The following is a 17,477-nucleotide window of genomic DNA, read 5'->3' as shown; positions in this document are numbered from 1 at the left end:
CAAAACAAATGCAACCAATAAACACAGGCAAGCAAAGAAGATTTTCTGTCTGATTTCTTTATTTATTCCAAAATTATTTACAAGTGTGAAAAAAAATATATAAAAGAATATCAAAACAATGTGAGTCCAGAGCTCTTGCAAACTGTTTTCAGCCCTCCGCTGGGCTTTTGTTGCCCACCAACAGAAGATAAATCCGTCGATGCCTCGATTTATTTCGGAGGTAAATTTAAACCCGAGCCTCACAGAGCAGAGATGGCTTTGGCAGCTACACGTCTCCCCAGCGGCAGAGTCAGGTCAGTGATTGCAAGCACAACTTTAGGTTTGGCCAGAGCGGGCAGCTTCACCAACTCGTAAACCTAAATGTGCAGAAGAAAAAAGAAAAGTAACTGTTATTCTGAGAGGCGGTATTTCCCAAGAACAGTAAGAATTTTATTGTGTTGCTCAAGGCTAATTGTCATTCTTTTTTGAGTGGGTGTGTTCCTGACCCTTGATCTGGTTTTCATGGGACACTTATTGTAAAATGTAACTAGAACAAAAGAAAAGAATTAAGAAATACTTTTTCTCAGAACTAGAAAAAGATGTTCCACTAAATCAGCTAAGTTGCCTCTGTCTTGCCTGTCAGTGCGCCCCAGGATGGCTGTGGCTACAATGTAGCTTGCCATCACCAGTGTGTGAATGGGTGGATGACTGAATGTGTAAAGCGCTTTGGGGTCCTTAGGGACTAGTAAAGCGCTATACAAATACAGGCCATTTACCATTTTTTGTCCATTACTCTTTTTTTCTCCTTTCTGTTATCAATTCTGGTTTGTTCTTGGCATTTTATTCCATTTCAAACTCTGCACGTTTTGAAAATGTGGCAACCCTAACATTTCGAAGCTTGTAGGAGTGATTAATATCTCTTGCAAATGCAAGAAGCATCTGTGCTATGACCTTCAGACTCCCTCTTGATCTTATCAGAACACTCAGTCTTTAAAGGCAGTAGAACACTTGTAAGCAGGATTCCTGAACCCTTCCCGATAATATCTAAAGAAGCAGTCATCCTTCTCCCTCCTTTATCTCCACCTGTCTGGCCTCTCCCCTCACAGCTCATAACTCACCATTGTAAAAGGCATGAACTGCAGGATGCTCCCACGGCTTCCCTGCTCCAGACACTCAACACACTCCTCCATGAAGCTCTGCACAAACTGGGTGTGAGGTCCAGCCATCTTTGAGCCAAGGATGGAGGAAATGAGGAGAAAAAGGTTGGCTAAAAGAAAGAGAACAGATGGTAAGTACTATCCTGCTGAATTATTTTATATCCCAAATCAAATCATCCCCAATATCAACACCACTGACAAGATGAGTAGTAGCTGCAGTGCACTGTTGGGCTGGGTGTTAGCATTCTTTGGCATGAACCACCCATCTAAATGTTTTGATGCATGTTTAATCATCCAGGTAAGCAAATCTGTTCATCAGGAGAGGATCTAACAAAAAAGGCTACGTCCAGATTAACCCAATCAACTTTCTAAATGTTATTGCTGATCAAGCGCTTTCATTTGTTGTAATGGCACTCCCTGATGACAGCAGTTTCCCAAAGCAGCACACTGCACTCTGCCACACTGCAGAAACTGCTCGACAAAGGTTCGAGTAAATAACAAAAAGCCTAAGAACCCCAGATCTTAATTTAAATGAGCATACACGGAAGGTGGTTGACCCAAGGTGGTCCACCCCAGAAACCCAGACATTGTCGTGTTTATCGTTTGGCCCGTGAAAGTTTGGATGATAACCCTTTTTTGTGCCTTTTTAATAACACCACAGTGGATTTTCAGCCAAATAATCTAAAATACTTGACTGGAAAGAAGACTTTCACTTTGAATTTAAAGAGCTTAACACAAGTAGTGCATTAAACATTTAGGAATGACATCCATTTTAATATATGGTGCCCCATTTTCAGGTGCTCAAAAGTAATTGGACAAACTAACATAAAGTTAACTATACTGATTGCCGCAAGCGCCTTCAATTGCTGCTTATTAGTGGGTCTCTCTGCAGTGCTCACTTGGGTTGACTGACTTGGCCGCTGAAGAATATCCCGCTTCTTTGCCTCGAGAAACTCTTGGGCTGTTTTTTTCAGCATGCTTTGGGTCATTATCCATTTGCATCGTGAAATGCTGACTAATCAGTTTTGCAGACTTTGGCTGATTCTGAGAGACACACTGAAAAAAAGGGACTGGCCATCTCTTGGATTTATGTAAGCATCTTGCATGTATTTAACACAATTGCCTCATGTTTTAAAGTTAAATGTAACTATATAGTGTAAAAACTACATGATATGCAGAAAGGGTGTATTAAATTGTTCATATCATGTTCAGGTGAAGTAAGTCAATAAGATAGCAACGTTAAATCTCGTGAAACCACGCGTGATTTCATCTCGCGGGCTTTGGATCGTGGTTTAAAAAAGGCATCCATCTCAGTCAAGTCGAGCAGCCAACTCTACGTTTTTGGTATGTCTTGATTTTTTGAATTAATATTTACCATATTTCAGACAAATGTAGTTAAACGTCTAGAGTGTCGCCATGTAACATGCTAAAAAAGAGCCGTTAGCTTATTTGCTGTTTTATCTGTTGTCAAAGAATTGGCGCTTTTTCATTTGAATTTGTCTTTGGCACAAGAGCCGTAATATCACATTAAACCTAATTACGAGGCACTCATAACATAATTTGGTTTTCTGTGTGAATAGATTTGCCAACTGACTCTTCAGTTACATTGTGTATTTACTGCACCATGGTGTTAGTGAGATTTTGGACATTGAACAGCTTTAGCTAATATCATCAGCGGCATTATGCTAGCTTACATCCCTACCCCTCCTGGCCTCACCTGCTGTCCTTTTCTTTTTGTTTTTGTTTTTTTTGCTGCACATTGAGAGACGACCTCTATTCTGCATTTCACCAGGAGTCAGCTGATGGATTGTGGGTTCAAGGTGTTATGGTAAGAAAGTATATTCTATTTTCGTTTCTGTAACTTAATTATAATGGGTTTTTTATAATTATTAGGTGCATGCATACTCACCCTATTAATACAACTGAGAAATCCAAAATCTGCCATAGGTTTAACTTATACCTGTATGTATTGCCAGAAAGGTGATTACTGGACTCGCATTAATGCACACTTGAACTGAAATGAGGTTGTAACTTGTGGGTTCTTGGGTTGCAAATCAGAAACAAACATCTTTGGATTTTTTTTAATCCCATAAGATCTGGAAACACAGTTTTTATTCAACAAAACATTACTGATTAACCAAGCACAGTGCCTGCTGTTATTTCAAAATAATTTTATGTCATTTCAGATAAAATGCAGCATTCCAGTGCATCCCAACCATGCCTTTGCAGTCAAGGTTTCTGACGGAGCTGAGTTTCTCTCTGACAGTCTGCTGAAAGTGTTTGCAAAGTGATCGGGGGAACAGGGCACAAAGCTAAAGGATGTAGCTGCCATTATGACAGTAAGAACTTTAAAATTCTTTAACTACAAAGTGTATATGTATTGCATTAGGTCAGTAAAATTTTTATGCTACATCCATTGAAACAGTCAACTATTACCTGTGAGTAATGATTCCACTAAAAGGATGCCATAATTTTCGTCATGCATTTACTGGCCCACTGAGAAAAATTTATCTTTTTTTAAAAATAAATGTTCTGGAAACTATATATCCATAAAGTTGATGTCAAACAGGAACTTTTGATATTGCTTTGTAGATGCTGGTGTTGCATGTTGACTGGTTTAAAAAGTCAAGAGTTTTTGTCTGGGATCATTTTCTTCTGTGCTACTGAAAAGTTCACAAATCTCTGTTTTCTTTGTTATAATAGTCAAGGATGACATTAATGCTCGGAGTCCCTCATCAAAGTGCTCCGCATCTGTGTGAAAGACAATTGCAACATCTTGGTGCAGGAGTTCATGGTGAGTGTTTTATGAGTAGATTGTGGATTTGCAACCTTTAAAAATGCATTTAGTTATCCACTTGATCCTCATTGGACTGGTTAGGACCAGTAGTCCTCTTTAATAATTTGAAGTTCACATGAGGCCTGGTAGTGAACTCGGCCGCCGGCCCTTGAGGCCCCACCCCCACCCCTGTATTAGGGGTCACATCAGTGTGAAAAAACTTTAAATTTGTCATTCTAATGAACAAAGGAAAATCCCACCAGTATTTACATTAGCTTTTGTTTGAAAAAAAAAAAAAAAAAAAAAAAAGACCAACTGACCAACAGCTAACCAAATTGTGGGGCTGAAAGTCTAAATTCTAACATCTTCTGAGTGACATAGCCTGGATTTCTGATGGGCCGGTGTCTTTCTAACAAAAACTAATGTAAAGCATTTGAAATTATTATGTTTTTCACCCTCTCTTAGAAACTCTGTTAGACCATGAATGGCAGCATGGCAGGCCACTCTTTGGCTATAGCTATTTACTATGTTGCTTGCATTGGTTTAAATTACTCTAACATTAGAACTGGTAGATTCAAAAGAGATGAGTTTAAAAAGGAATCTTAAAGAAATGTTTTGTGTTTAACCAGGACTTGCCTGAGGCCACTGCACAGATTGAGAAAACCACAATGAACATCTGTCTCCAGAGATGCGCCAGGCAATGACTTTTCTGATGTTGTTCTTCAAGATCTGGATAACGTGACCTTTGCAGTAGCCATGCTGTTTGGACCTTTTTTATTCCTTCAACATGAGTTACCCATCACAACTCTGCTACACTTTTGAGGTGATTCAATGGGTGGTAATGGAGTTGGATGCAACTCAGCTCTCAAGAAAAGCTCACAACTAAGACAAAACTGCTCCTGCAACGAAGCTCACTGTTATGCATGTGAGGTGACCAGCTCTAGGTGAGAGGACATTTAAATCTCACACTTGTTCTGCTGCATTTTTGAAGCTCAATTCCAGGAACGGATCGCAGGGTTCATTTTTATATACTCTGCAACTGCCATGAGGACGAGCTGTTTTTTGTTGTTGTTTGTTTTTCCTTTTGCTCTGTACAAGTTCTGTTTGTCTGTTTGGCAGCATTTTTAAATTTCTCTTTGTATTTTTTCTTTCTTTTACTAGTGAAGAGATGTAGCGTGAACAGTTATACAGTCTAAATATCCCATATGGGTCGTGTGAAATGGTATTTTCAGTTTCATTCAGTTGAAGTAAAGAACGTTGAATATTTCTAAGTGTGCTGTTTTGAACCAAGATGTCACAGTATGATCAGTGCTGTAATTTTTGACAGTCACTGTATCAATGTTATTTTTGCGTCTCTTGAATAAAGTTTTTGACCTGCAAGTGCTAATTTCTTTAGTTATTGGGGTAAAATGGGTAGTGTTAATAGGAAGGTGTTTGCCAATTCAGTAACCTAATTTAATGTTAATGGAAACTAACATTACCTCAAATTGTTTAGTTATAATTGTTGTTTAACTGAATCTTGATGTCAGAGGCCTTAAATAGAATGTTTTGTATTGTTCTTTCCCAACATTTTTCAAAAGAAACAGTCTAATTTCTTTGCTGCGATTGATTCCAGAGAACACGGAAGAACTGACATTATTTAACTGTTGATTTATATAGATTCAGTAGAGGAGTAATGTCAGTTTAATTCTTTACCTACTGCAGTGAAATTAGACATGTTGTTTTGAAAGGTTACTGGTGGATGCCAGCAACCATCTTGGAAGAGAACAATACAATCTGTTATAAGGCCTCCATTTGAAAATTGTGTATTTGATACTAGAATATAATAGCAAAATGTAATTTGAAGATAACATGTAGTATTTAAGTGACCAAGTAGTATTGGGTAAAAGTTATTGAATCGTGTTGGGATAACGTGAGAAAATTGTGAAGGATTAAAATATTCCAAGAGCTCAAATTACTTTATCAAAACATGTTTAAGTCACATTTTATCAACACAAATTGCACAGGTTTATTGAACATGAATAAATTGTGTTAATTTAACTCAATGGTTTAAGTTGCTGCCAAAGCAAAACATCTGTGTGCAACAAATGTCCACCATTGAATTAAGTAAATCCAACAACATATTTTTTTCAGTGCAGCACAGCCCCATGCATTTAACACTTCATCCTGCTACTTCCATCAGCAGTCACACCATCAACAAATTTTCCATTGACGAAGGTGTCTCTTGATGGTAGACCTTTAAATGCTACGCCTACATCCTCAATGTGTTTTTGATGTGGTTATATGCTTAAAGGAAATAATTCTGTGATCACGCACTTTTGTTTTCTTCTGTGGTCTTTAACACTGTTTGGTTTTGCTGAGTTGACCACTTCATGCTTTTTTTTTTTTTTTCACCATCTCTCTAAGTTTTATTTTGATTTCCGTTAGTCTAATGAAAGTCTTCTCTGCTTGCATCTCTTTGGACTTCATTGTGAAAGCTCCAGTGATAAGACAAATACAAGTTCAACGCATGGAATCAACTACAGATATTATAAACTGTTAGTGTGTCATGATATAAAGAGGAAACAGGCCTCACCTAGTCATGAATCTGCTTTTCAGTAAATATCCAATTATTTCCAAGCCTCAGAAAATGGGCATTATGAATAAAAATGGTTGCAATTCCTAAGCAGTTGATGTAATACTTTTGTTAAACTTAAATGAAAGCTTAAAGCTTTTGCACTTTAATTACAACGTTTTGGTCTAAAATCTATTGTGTTGTTTTGCAGAGGCAAAAAAAAGGTTCTTTCTAATATATATATTTTTTTAAATCATGCAAATTTTAAAAAGTCACATTCATATAACATATAGCATTCTTGCTAACTTTAAACATGCAAAATATAATTCTCAGTAATGTCAGACATTTCTTTTAGCGTGACTTTGATTGAAAAAAAACAAACAAACATCACACTAAAATTCACTTTACATGAAAATAATGAGTGTCTTAGCTCTGTGTTTGGCCTTGCAAACATATTCAAGGGCTGGATGAGGTCCCATTGGGCCGTCAGAATTGGAGATCTTGTGGCTTTAATCACAGCAACATACCAGCCTCTCCAGTTTCACATCAAATCGTTTCCCTGATTAGTTAATTCAGGATTTTTCTTGAATTTGTTCATCGTAATTTAGACATTTCTATGAAAGAAATGGGGATGAGAGAAAAGAGATGCTGGCAAGATTCTCACCCAGGACTCGGTTGAGGGGGTCCCTCATGTTGACAGTGTGGAGCTGTGAGGCAGATAGAGAGCTGCTCATAGACCGGTCTCCTGCAGGAAGACAAGGAAGATGTGATGGATGAGTTGACAAGTTTCATTTTCGTTCTACTAATTTAGTCATTCGAGGAAATTTTATGCTCCCCCCCCAAAAAACAAACAAAAAAAACCATTTAAAAATCTAGAGGATGTGAAAAAGGAAGTTAAGGATCCGTTGACGGTTGGTTTCCACTGCAATCTTACATCATAATCATAATTCCTGGAATAAGACATTTCAATGATACTAAAAATGAAAAGATGATTTTTTTTTAACAAAATAAATTAATTCTGATTTTTTTTCTTAACATGGAAAATAAATGTTTCTTTCTCCTTGCGCTAAAAGATGTATTTTATTCATAATAAAATTTTAAAAAGTCTATAAAGTGAGGCATCCGGCGTTGATGAACGGTTTCTAAATGATTGACTTTACGTAGCAAGAAAACCAGTGTCACTTTCAGTCTTAACATCAAAGCACTTTTTTCCTAAGTCATGCAACACTGAAGTTTGACATCCTGTGTGGGGGTTTCTGTGTAAAACTAAACAAGGGAAAATTTCCATAGCAGTTAATATAAATGCTCATTACTTTAAGTCATGTGAATAGCAGGGTGAAAGGGGTATGCTAACTGCACAATCGCTCAAAGCAAGAAGCACTGGATGGCAGCGTTCAAGTTAGAACCTGCTGGCAGCCAATGCACTTGAAGGATAATTAATGAGGAGGAAGACCAGTTCACAAAGCATTTTAAGTGCTTACTAGAAGTAACTTGCTGTTACAGTTCTGAAACTCTCTGGTATTACCACCATTATCATCCCCAGCTCAGACATCTGTAAACCACAGGCTTTATCATTTGACGGTGTATTCAAATCCAGGCACAAAGGGGCCTAACCTGGACTGGAAAGGGCTACAGGTTCATCCTCGTTGGAGCTGAGCAGCCGCATGAGTTTAGATGGTTGAGTGTCATCCAAGGGAAAGAGGCTGTTGTAGTCCTGCAGGGAATAATAAAGGAATCATGTCAGTATTTTTACACTCAAACACGTCCTCTTACAGAAAACACGTTCTCCTAATTTTACCAAGTTTTAAAATTTTTATTTTTAAAGAGCTTCTTTACCTCAATATCTTCTCTCTGCCTTTTGCGCTGGCGAGCTGAGAAAGAACCTTTGTGGTGAGAGGAGTAAGAGCTGAGTGCGCACCACACAGACAGCCTGAGGGGACATCCAGAGACAAAAGTCAAAACCGGAAGTCAAAAACGCCACAGCGACTGCTGCCCTTAGGGTATTAAGCTTCTCTTACTTGGCCAGTGCCTTTCCAGGTGGGTCTGCCAGGCTGCGCCAGTGGGCGGAGTCTGTGAGTAGATTGGGCAGTATGGTACCTAGCAGCGTGAGGGTGATCTGCTGGGTGTCCAAGCAGAAGATGCTGTAGAGTAACTCTACCACTCGATTGGCCCACTCCTGCCGTGTCTCCTTTAACAGTTCCTGTGTTAAGAAACAGTTTCATGTTTTCACAAACTGGACATTGATTTGAATAAAATGAGATTAGTGACCATTAGTGCAACGGAATAATGTCAACAGTGTTTTATGCACAAATGTTTGCACAACCGACAACACGGACTCCTACGAACACTATTTAAGGTCAATGACGTGCAAAGAAACCGCTACAGGCTTGGGTAAAAAACAAGTACATAAATACATCACATATTCGTCAACATTTTATGAGGAAATTAATGCATGCAAAGCTTTTCTTTATCTAATGTAACCACATTGGTTTCACTAACGTCTTTGCTCTGGCTCGATGTTCTCACTTTTTCTGCTTAAATTTCAAAATTTAACTACGTTTCTGGCTAACGGTTGCTCAAGTAAAATTGTAACACATCAAGGAAGCCAATAAAGAAAATCTTCAAGTTAAAAAATAAATAAATAAAAATCATTCGCCTTTAAAGATCGATAGTGTTGCCGATGGTCACTGCATAAACCATCAGACCTTTTATCCGCGTACCTTGACCAGATTGTTAGTGAACCAGAAGACACCTCCCATGTTGAGAAGACTCTCGAACAGATGCAGAGCTCGGCTGTCCACCCAGCCTTTACGCAGCACTGCCTGGAACTGTTTGCTGAGGGCCGTATGGATGGGTTCTTTGGGTGGCAGCAGGTTGCGGTAGGGGATCGGCTCCTGGCCCTCCACTGGGGACCGCAGGGTGGCACCCGTCTGTTGGAAGACATCGGCGCACATGTGCTCCATGATGGAGCTCATTATGATCACGCTGGTGAGATTGTGGAAGAAAATGATGTTACTTTTAACTCGGGTGATGAGAGACGGAGAATCAAACTGAATCCAGAACAAGGAAATTTCTCAGAATTTGTAAAATATAAAGTCGGTGGGTGCTGGTGTGGATGTGCTCTTTATGCGTTTGTACCGTTCATTGTAAAACTGCAGAGTGTTCTCCCCATAAAGTGGCGTTACAAGCTGCCGGATCATAGTCTGGGGCTTCTCCCGCTCATCTCTTCCAAGCATCCGGACATGGGCTACCAACCATGCAACCGCACAGATGGCCATGCTGCACACTTTGCCCTTGATATTGTCAGTAATCTTCTACGCTTGCAATGGCAGCACCCAGGAAAGAGGAAGGATGTGATTAGCAGAATGAAGAGAAGGAAGGGTTAGAGACGGTCGAATTCTGACTAAAATGGGCATCCTCCCACTTTGCATTAGAAAACAAAGTTGAAAGGAATAGGGAAGAAGCGACAAGTTGGCTACACCTATTAGACGTCACTAATGATGCGCGTTTTCACAGCTTTTTTTTTTTTTTTTTTTACTCAAGTAGTCTCGACATATTCAGTGGAAAATGTCAAGTCATGACTCAACGAAATACAAGGGTGGGAAGGGTTGAAACCTGAAAATCATATGAGATACTTAGTCAAAGGAGCTTGCAAAGAAAAGCATCTGGACTTCTTTAAGACGCTTTTCTTTGCTAGCACCTTTGACTACGATCACCTGGATGACTGAGAACCTTCACAGACATGAGATACTTAGGAAACCACAAGAAATCTTTATTACCCACAGGAAGGAAAAATAGTGAAGCTAGACAAACCTGGACCGCCTCTACAGAAAGCACACCATTCTCCCATGCATTCAAGACTTCCAGTATGGCCGCTGGAATGCTAAGGCAGATCTCATGCCATTTCACCTGCCTGTCACAAGGTTAGGAAAAAAAACCCACATTCAGAGCATTGCTGGCCACGTTTAAGACATTTCTAAACACTAAATAAGTGCAAGTTAAAATCAGAAACATTTATGTCAAACAAAAATACAGTACAGTAAAAAACTGTGCTCTTTTACGTCTATCGTAATTGTTATTCAGGCATGTAAATGAAGTTCAGGGTGTTAAGCAACTTCATGACGGGGTTGAGTATGCCACCATCTAAAGAAAAGATCTAAAGTTAATTACCGCAGCAATGCCAGGCAACATCTGCACTGACTGTAAATGATTCATTTACAGATTTCACTCACACTAGTTTCATCTCTGATGAGTTGTTCAGCAGGGTCACTAGGCTCTCCACTTTCCCAGGCTCGGGTCTGAAGCAGGGGTTTTCTGGGTTCAGAGTCTTGCCCTCTTCAGGCATACATGTCTGCAGCCACGTTTCGAAGAAGGGCGTCTCTCCTGAAGGACTGGGGTCTGATAGGATCACCTGGACAAAAGTCAGCTGATCACAATCTGCTCAAAAAGACAGTATCTCTACTGTTTATTATTTTGAGGTGACCACCACATTTTTCTCCCTTTTTAACGCTAGCGAAGACCTTTATAGAATATTTTAATATGCAAAAAAGCCTTGTTGCTTAATACAGATGCAAAGTAAGTCTGTCCACAATTAACATAGTTAAGACTTGAATTTTCAACGACATAAAACTAATTTTTACATCGCAGGGCCACATACAGCCTACCAGAGAAATCCCCTTTCTGTCAGCATAAAGAAGTTTAACTACACATTTAACTCCTGAGATCTCTTAATAAAAGAAAAAGGAAAAATTCTCTTTTAAAAAAAAATATTTTGTCAAGATAAAGAAATGTTGCAGTTGTAAATTAAAGAAATTCTAAAATTAAATTAAATTTAAAACTCTTTGGGCTTAAATTGTAAGAGATGTGTAAAATGACATTGGAATTGTTGGCAGCTCTGTGTAATTATTGCCCTGTAAGTATAAAAGCTTTCGTTAATTCACAAAAACTGTTTTTTTAAACAGTGGATTCACTGTAAAATTATATATAAATAAAGTAATTTCTATAGTATGCAGTGAAAAAAAACATTTCATACACATCTATTACCTAATTATAACAGTGCAGTATGAATGACGATGGGCAATGTCTTTATCAGTAGCAAAAGTTTTAAAACTTGTGAAAACAGAAAGTCTTCTGTTACATTTTCCAAAGCCGTCCAGCGAGCTGCAATAAAGCCATTCCTGGGCTGTTTCTGTGCACTTGAACTTTGTCAAACTGAACTAACCTCAGATCCATATGTCTGCACCACGTGGCAGAGCATGAGGAAGGAGATGTCGAAGAGCAGAGCCCGTACAGACGCAGACTTGGCTAACGGAAAGGAGGAGAACATCCACAGTGTTAGTATCCCACTGAAAGATCGTGTGAATGAAAGAAGAAATTCCCTATTCGGAACATGCCACTCTTGTATTTGAACTCACATCCTTCCCCGCTGATGTGCTTGGGAAACTCATTAAGCCTGGAACAAAACAGGGGGATGAAACATTACACAGTAACACACGAAAACTTCACGTTCAAGATGACGTTGCACATAATCTCCCAACACTTGAACATTGCCGGTCTTACAAAGTTCTTGTTACTAAAAGTTCAAAAGCGTAATTTACTCACTTAATGAACTTCCGGGCAAAGGATTTGAGTTTCCCAGTGGCTGCTGCTGCAGCCAGGAGCAGATCTAGGCTCTTCCCAGACAACATGTGGCCAAGAACACCGAGCAGACCCTCAGGAGACTTAGAGTGGTCTGCATCTACTGTCTAATGAACAAAGATGGAAAACTTATACTCGTATTTTTAAAAAACAAACAAACACTAAGCTGTTGTAATGTTGTGACCTTTAAAACACACTGATTCTGATATTTTCAGACATTAGGTCTCATTGGTTGTGGATCACTTTTACAATCATATACATGATTCTCTGAACCTTCTTTGGCACTTCTGTCAATGGCCAACACTACATCTGCATTTTGATATAATTTAATTAAAAACATGCACAGTTCAAACATGGTTATGGGGTGCTACCTTGAGAATATTGGTAACAGTGGGCTCCGCCCTCAGGATGAGGCCTGGGTTAGGCTGGATGTTAGCATTTTCTGCAGTCTTTAGCCTGGGGGCGAACTCCCTGTCCTCGGTCCTGAATCAAATTTGCAGGGGGAGAAGGATAAAAAGGGACGGGGAAGAGGATGGGGATAGGATGGAGGTGTTGGGGGAAATGACATGAATATAGTGGATAAAATTCCATTCTCATTTCTCATCAATATAATTAAAATTTTTAAAAAGAAATATAGGTAATCTTTGTCCTAAAATATCCATAATCGCATGTTTTCTGATAGCAGAGAAACCCATACCGCTTTGATGTGAGGTTAACTGTATTTGAATCCGACAGCAGCCCGAGTTTATTACACTCTGTCAGGAGCATTCCAAGGCAATCACAGCTACGTAAAGAAGCAAAAGGGAAAAAAATTAAAAAAATTGGAACATCGTTGAACTTGGTATATACAGGTAAACATAAACAGCTATACTATTAGAATACAAGATGGTAAATGGAAGATGGGTAATAATTCTAATAATAGCCGCTTTAACAATGTCACAGACGGCAGCACCTGAATATAAAAGATATTTAATTACTGCCATTTCAGTTCAACTCAATTATATAATGTCAAATCACAAAAACAGTCACCTCACGGTGCTTTATATTATAAGGTAAAGACCCCTGCAGTAATACAGAGAAACCCTAACAATCAGATGACCTCCTATGGGCAAGCACTTGGCGACACTGGGAAGGAAAAACTCCCATTTAACAGGAAGAAGCCTACGGCAGAACCAGGCTTAGTAGCTATAGCTGCTTGTGTTATCTATATAATCTTATTATGAGATCAGGGGCATCTCCAGTGACATTTACGAACACTTACTTGCATCTCTGATCTGCTTTGTCCAGGAGTGGCGTAAGCTTAAGTAAGTACTGAAATGCTATGTTCACATCCTCCATGAAATCCTGGGAAAAACGTTTGCAACGATTGAAAGTGACAAAGACAGTTTATGACATTACACACCCAGCGCTCAATATCTAGGTGTTAACTTCCAATACAAAGATCAGTCAGGCATTTACTTTACCTGTCCTCTGTCACTCTGAGGATATTTCTTTAGTCGGAGTAGAACTTGTGGGATCTGAGATTAAGAAATCACAAGTTAATTTCATCTGATTTCTGTGAAGGGTAGACAGTAATATTACTACCAAATCAGTTTCATGCAGACAGCTCAGAGGGGAGATTTAAAAATCACCGCACAAAATTTTGCACACTATTCCTTCTCTAAACTACAATAAAAATCCACAACAAACAGAGTCAAGGAAGCAGGCAATGATATAAACAAAAAGTAAAAGCAGCAAAAGGCAGACAAAAAGACAACAGAAGACCAAGTTTTCCTCGTTGAAGTGGATCTAACCTTAAGGAAAGTAAAAGCAGTCCATTTAAGCTCCTCTGTGCCCTCTGGTGACTCAATGAGGCCAGTGAAGCAAGCTTTCCATATCTCCAGGACAAAAAGGGGAGCAGGGATTCTCTGATGGGAATAGAAAGATTCCATTTGCATCACACAAAACCTCACCAGGAAAGGCTGCGTAATACTTTGGCCAAAAGCTGAACATTTTCTTTTTTGTGTGTAATGAAATTCCTTTGTCTTATAAAATCTGACAGTCTAAATTTTTACAGTTTTTTTTTCCACAGCTTAGTATTCACCTGCATTCTTTTGATCATCATTAACTGCTCCACCAGTGGCTGTATCTCTCCTGTCAAATTCATAGTGCCTTCCAGCATGATGAAGGCATGAACTGATGGAAAAGAGGCATAAACTGGAGGGTCACTCTGCTCAGACAGCATCAGGGGAATACTGAAGAAGAGAGTGAAGAAATCGGCACAAAGAAGTCAGATGGGACGCTTGAAACTATTGTCAAATTAGGATCATTTGCTCATTATTAACATGTCAGCCTCACCTTTTTACTAGTGACAAGCTCTCCTCTAATTTAGTATGCAGTTTTGAGTTAGTCACACTACTAAGACCATCTGTCAAATTAAGCACAGCTTGCTCTACATTGCTCCAGGAACCTGTGGAGGAAAAGCAGCAGCAGAAACAGTGTTTAGATGCCACGCTCGGCACAAAAACACACATTCAAGATTTGGCCAAAAATGACAGTTTTAGCTTAAGTGAAATTTTTGAATCACTATGGCTGACTGCCAATAATTTTGCCAATTGCCAGATTCCACACATATGCAGGTGTTTGCCTTAGAATTACTTAATATTAAAAGGTAAATAAACTGCCAATAAACTTTTGAGAGCATGTTAATAGAGCCTCGGGTAATTTATACACTATTGTACTGATACATCAGCAGATTACAGCCAGACTTCACTGAGCACAACCCTGTGTGTAAACAAATACCCACACACACTTCTATACCTTGGTCCTCCAATCTGGCAATGTGGACCAAAGCTCTGTTCTTGGTGCTGTTCATCAGACTCTGGAGCCTTTCCTGGCAGGCTCCAAGACTGGTCTCTGTGCTGGCTGATGGACCCAGTTCTCTGAGCTTCTCACAGTACCACGCGCAGCCCTGCAGCAGCCACACTACCACTGCCAGCAGAGCCCGACAAAGCCCGATGCATTCCTCTGTTTTTCCGTGACAGCTGGATCAATAAGAGACAAGAAGCAGTGACATTTTAAACAAGATACACACTCACTGGTCCCTTTATTAGGTACACCTTGCTAGTACAGGGCTGGATCTCATCGGCTTCATGGTTTGTCGTGTTGTTTGATGTGTTGTGCATTTAGAGATGCTCTTCTGCAAACCTTGGTTCTAAAAAACATTTCTGCATCCATCAGAATTTTAAAAGACGTGAATTAGATTCATGCAGATGCATTAGAAACACTTAACATACCTAAGGCGATGGCAGAACATGTCCATTATTTCTAACAGTGACTTGACACAGAGCTCCCGGGAAAAATCATCAAACTGTCACAGAAAAGACAAGTATTAAGATCATTCACATTTTCTTATAGTAAAAATAATTTTGCATTGAGTATTGTCATGCAGAAAACTACCTTGCTGATAGCCATAAGCACACTGGAATAAGACACCATCTATGGCAAGAGAGGAGACAAATAACAACATGCGAAACAACCAACAAGGTTAGATAATCTTCTCAGTTTCACACGTTTTCATTTGCTTTAAAAAAAAAAAAAAAAATACAAGTGCTTTATCTCACCTGTGAACTTATGGCATATTTGAGATAAGACAAGATGAGTGGGTTAGGGGATGGTCCAATCATCGCCTGCTCCATCAAAGCCTCTGAATTATATACAAGGAACAGTTAGAGCAACTTTAGAAAACACAAGAACCGGTATACTTAAACAGACTACTACCAACCTGCAAGGTTGAGATAGTCCCATGTTACTCCCTTTGGGAAGTTTTTCTTGATGTTGATGGCCCACTGGTAGTCACTCCAACGATCTTTCCAAGCCTGCAGAATGGCTTGCTTCAAATTGACCATTTTCATCCTGGCGGGGGAAAAGATCAATAAAAATGGCCACCATTCAGTCACTGTTCGTTTTTTCGCTGTAACACTCAAGCTTATTTTACACTATTTCCTAGCTACGTTAGCTCATGCTATTTGCTAATGAAATAGTTAAAAGAAAACTTCTCCTGTCGGATACAGAAAACAAACAGTTTTCACAACAAATTAACACCAAAACGAGTCTTAAAGCGGTGCTAAATCTGATACCTACCTGACGCTTTGAGTTTTTAGAAGCTTACGCTAAAATATATTTGTTTATATAGGACCCCAGCTTCACGACGCAAGAAGCGACGTTTTTGTTTTGAAAGACGTCCCCGTTCATTGGTTAATCTCCTGACGTTTCAGTATTCTTCGCGCGGATTGGTTGAAGGGGAATACCGGCAGCGCTCCGCTCGACTAGCAGCAGATGACGCTGTTTACAAAGGTAAGAATCATGGCTCGGCCACTGTATTTATACCCCTTTCTATACATAAGGAAATGAAGGCAGCAAAAATGTTGTTGTGCCTTCCAGCTAAAGGTAAAACATGAAACCAAAGAACTGAATCATTTTCTAATATAAACAGCTATTTTAGCCTGACCCCTGTGATGTCTTGTTAGCCGTTTGCAGTGTCGTTTTGTTTGTTAGTGAAAATGAAGGAAAGTATAGTTCTTGCAGAGGCATGACTTAGTATTTTTTGTGTTATGCAACTTTTTGTTTCTACTCCTTTAAATTTTGGAGGCAAATACAGGACTTTATACACCACCTCATTTATTGGAGATTTTAGCTAGGTTTAGTTTACTCAGCAGTATGAAGACCAAGTAAAACTAGCTACAACTACCATATTAAACTTGTTTACACAATATTGATTTGGTGATATTCTGAAATGAATCCTTATGGCTAATAAGTGCTTTTGCTTTAGGTATTTTTTAGAACAAATTTTTCTGATATACTTGCAGTTTTCCAGGCCAATGATGTATTTACTTATAAATTTCAGCAGCCCCATGTGTGTAGGTGTTATTATTATTGCTTTTTTATGACATAACAAACCTAAAATAAACCCAAACTTAACTTAGTAACAACTAGTGTTTGTTTCCACGTTAACTGATTTTTTCTTGTACTTTTAGCTGTAAAATGATGACATAAGTTATACCTGATATAACTAAGTTTCATTTATTTTGTTTGATTATTTCATCCATGCATACAGTGAAATGCATTGTTGTCTTACATAACCACCTCATTCAGCTGTGTGATTCACTACCTCGGTGTACCTCTTTTGTGTGTGCCAGTCCAGTCCCTTTCAGCAGGATTTTGTTTATTATGTCAGAATGTTGAGGTGAAAAAAAAGAAGCAAAACAGGACATGTGTCTTTACAACAGTTCACACTCTTAGAAAGCCAGAAAGAAACAAGGGTGGAATAAACTATGAGCACATGTGGAAATGGCTCCTTTATTTAGATTTAAATAAATAAACAATCTGGTTACTC

The 17,477-nt window shown here is 39.0% G+C and overlaps 2 protein-coding genes and 1 long non-coding RNA gene across 6 annotated transcripts in view; 2 read left to right on the top strand and 1 right to left on the bottom strand.

Annotated features, from left to right (window-relative positions):
- Positions 1-41: 41 nt before the first annotated feature.
- On the bottom strand, positions 42-16,329 carry med24 (mediator complex subunit 24). Of its 2 annotated transcripts, none has more exons than XM_082543190.1 (26): positions 16,226-16,329; positions 15,867-15,997; positions 15,706-15,788; positions 15,542-15,580; positions 15,379-15,452; positions 14,903-15,126; positions 14,441-14,552; positions 14,187-14,337; positions 13,897-14,010; positions 13,567-13,620; positions 13,365-13,447; positions 12,801-12,887; positions 12,475-12,586; positions 12,068-12,210; positions 11,881-11,918; positions 11,688-11,770; positions 10,699-10,877; positions 10,280-10,379; positions 9,605-9,780; positions 9,187-9,451; positions 8,485-8,666; positions 8,303-8,396; positions 8,081-8,180; positions 7,131-7,211; positions 1,098-1,246; positions 42-356 (listed from the first exon to the last, which is right to left on the bottom strand). In XM_082543190.1, the coding sequence occupies exons 2-26, from the start codon at positions 15,994-15,996 to the stop codon at positions 240-242; spliced, it is 2,970 nt and encodes a 989-aa protein (XP_082399316.1). In that variant the 5' UTR covers position 15,997; positions 16,226-16,329; the 3' UTR covers positions 42-239. The 2 variants fall into 2 exon arrangements, with proteins under 2 accessions (XP_082399316.1, XP_082399317.1); XM_082543191.1 differs by having other exon boundaries at positions 12,475-12,574.
- On the top strand, positions 2,194-5,178 carry LOC309712432. Of its 3 annotated transcripts, none has more exons than XR_014278288.1 (5): positions 2,194-2,227; positions 2,349-2,964; positions 3,323-3,475; positions 3,840-3,930; positions 4,542-5,178. It is a non-coding gene; the product is annotated as an uncharacterized lncRNA (long non-coding RNA). The 3 variants fall into 3 exon arrangements; XR_014278289.1 differs by having other exon boundaries at positions 2,203-2,480; positions 2,929-2,964; XR_014278290.1 differs by having other exon boundaries at positions 2,203-2,964.
- A 19-nt stretch (positions 16,330-16,348) lies between the features above and the next one.
- dcun1d3 (defective in cullin neddylation 1 domain containing 3) overlaps positions 16,349-17,477 on the top strand; it is a 66,150-nt gene continuing 65,021 nt past the window's right edge. The window contains exon 1 of the mRNA XM_082543199.1: positions 16,349-16,438. The gene's annotated coding sequence lies outside the window, so the exon portion shown is untranslated. The remainder of the gene's footprint in view (positions 16,439-17,477) is intronic.

The sequence above is a fragment of the Aulonocara stuartgranti genome, assembly GCF_965226115.1.
Source record: "Aulonocara stuartgranti genome assembly, chromosome: 8".
NCBI lineage: Eukaryota > Metazoa > Chordata > Actinopteri > Cichliformes > Cichlidae > Aulonocara > Aulonocara stuartgranti.
The sequence above is the reverse complement of the archived record's forward strand: the minus strand, read 5'-3'. Positions and strand labels throughout refer to the sequence as shown.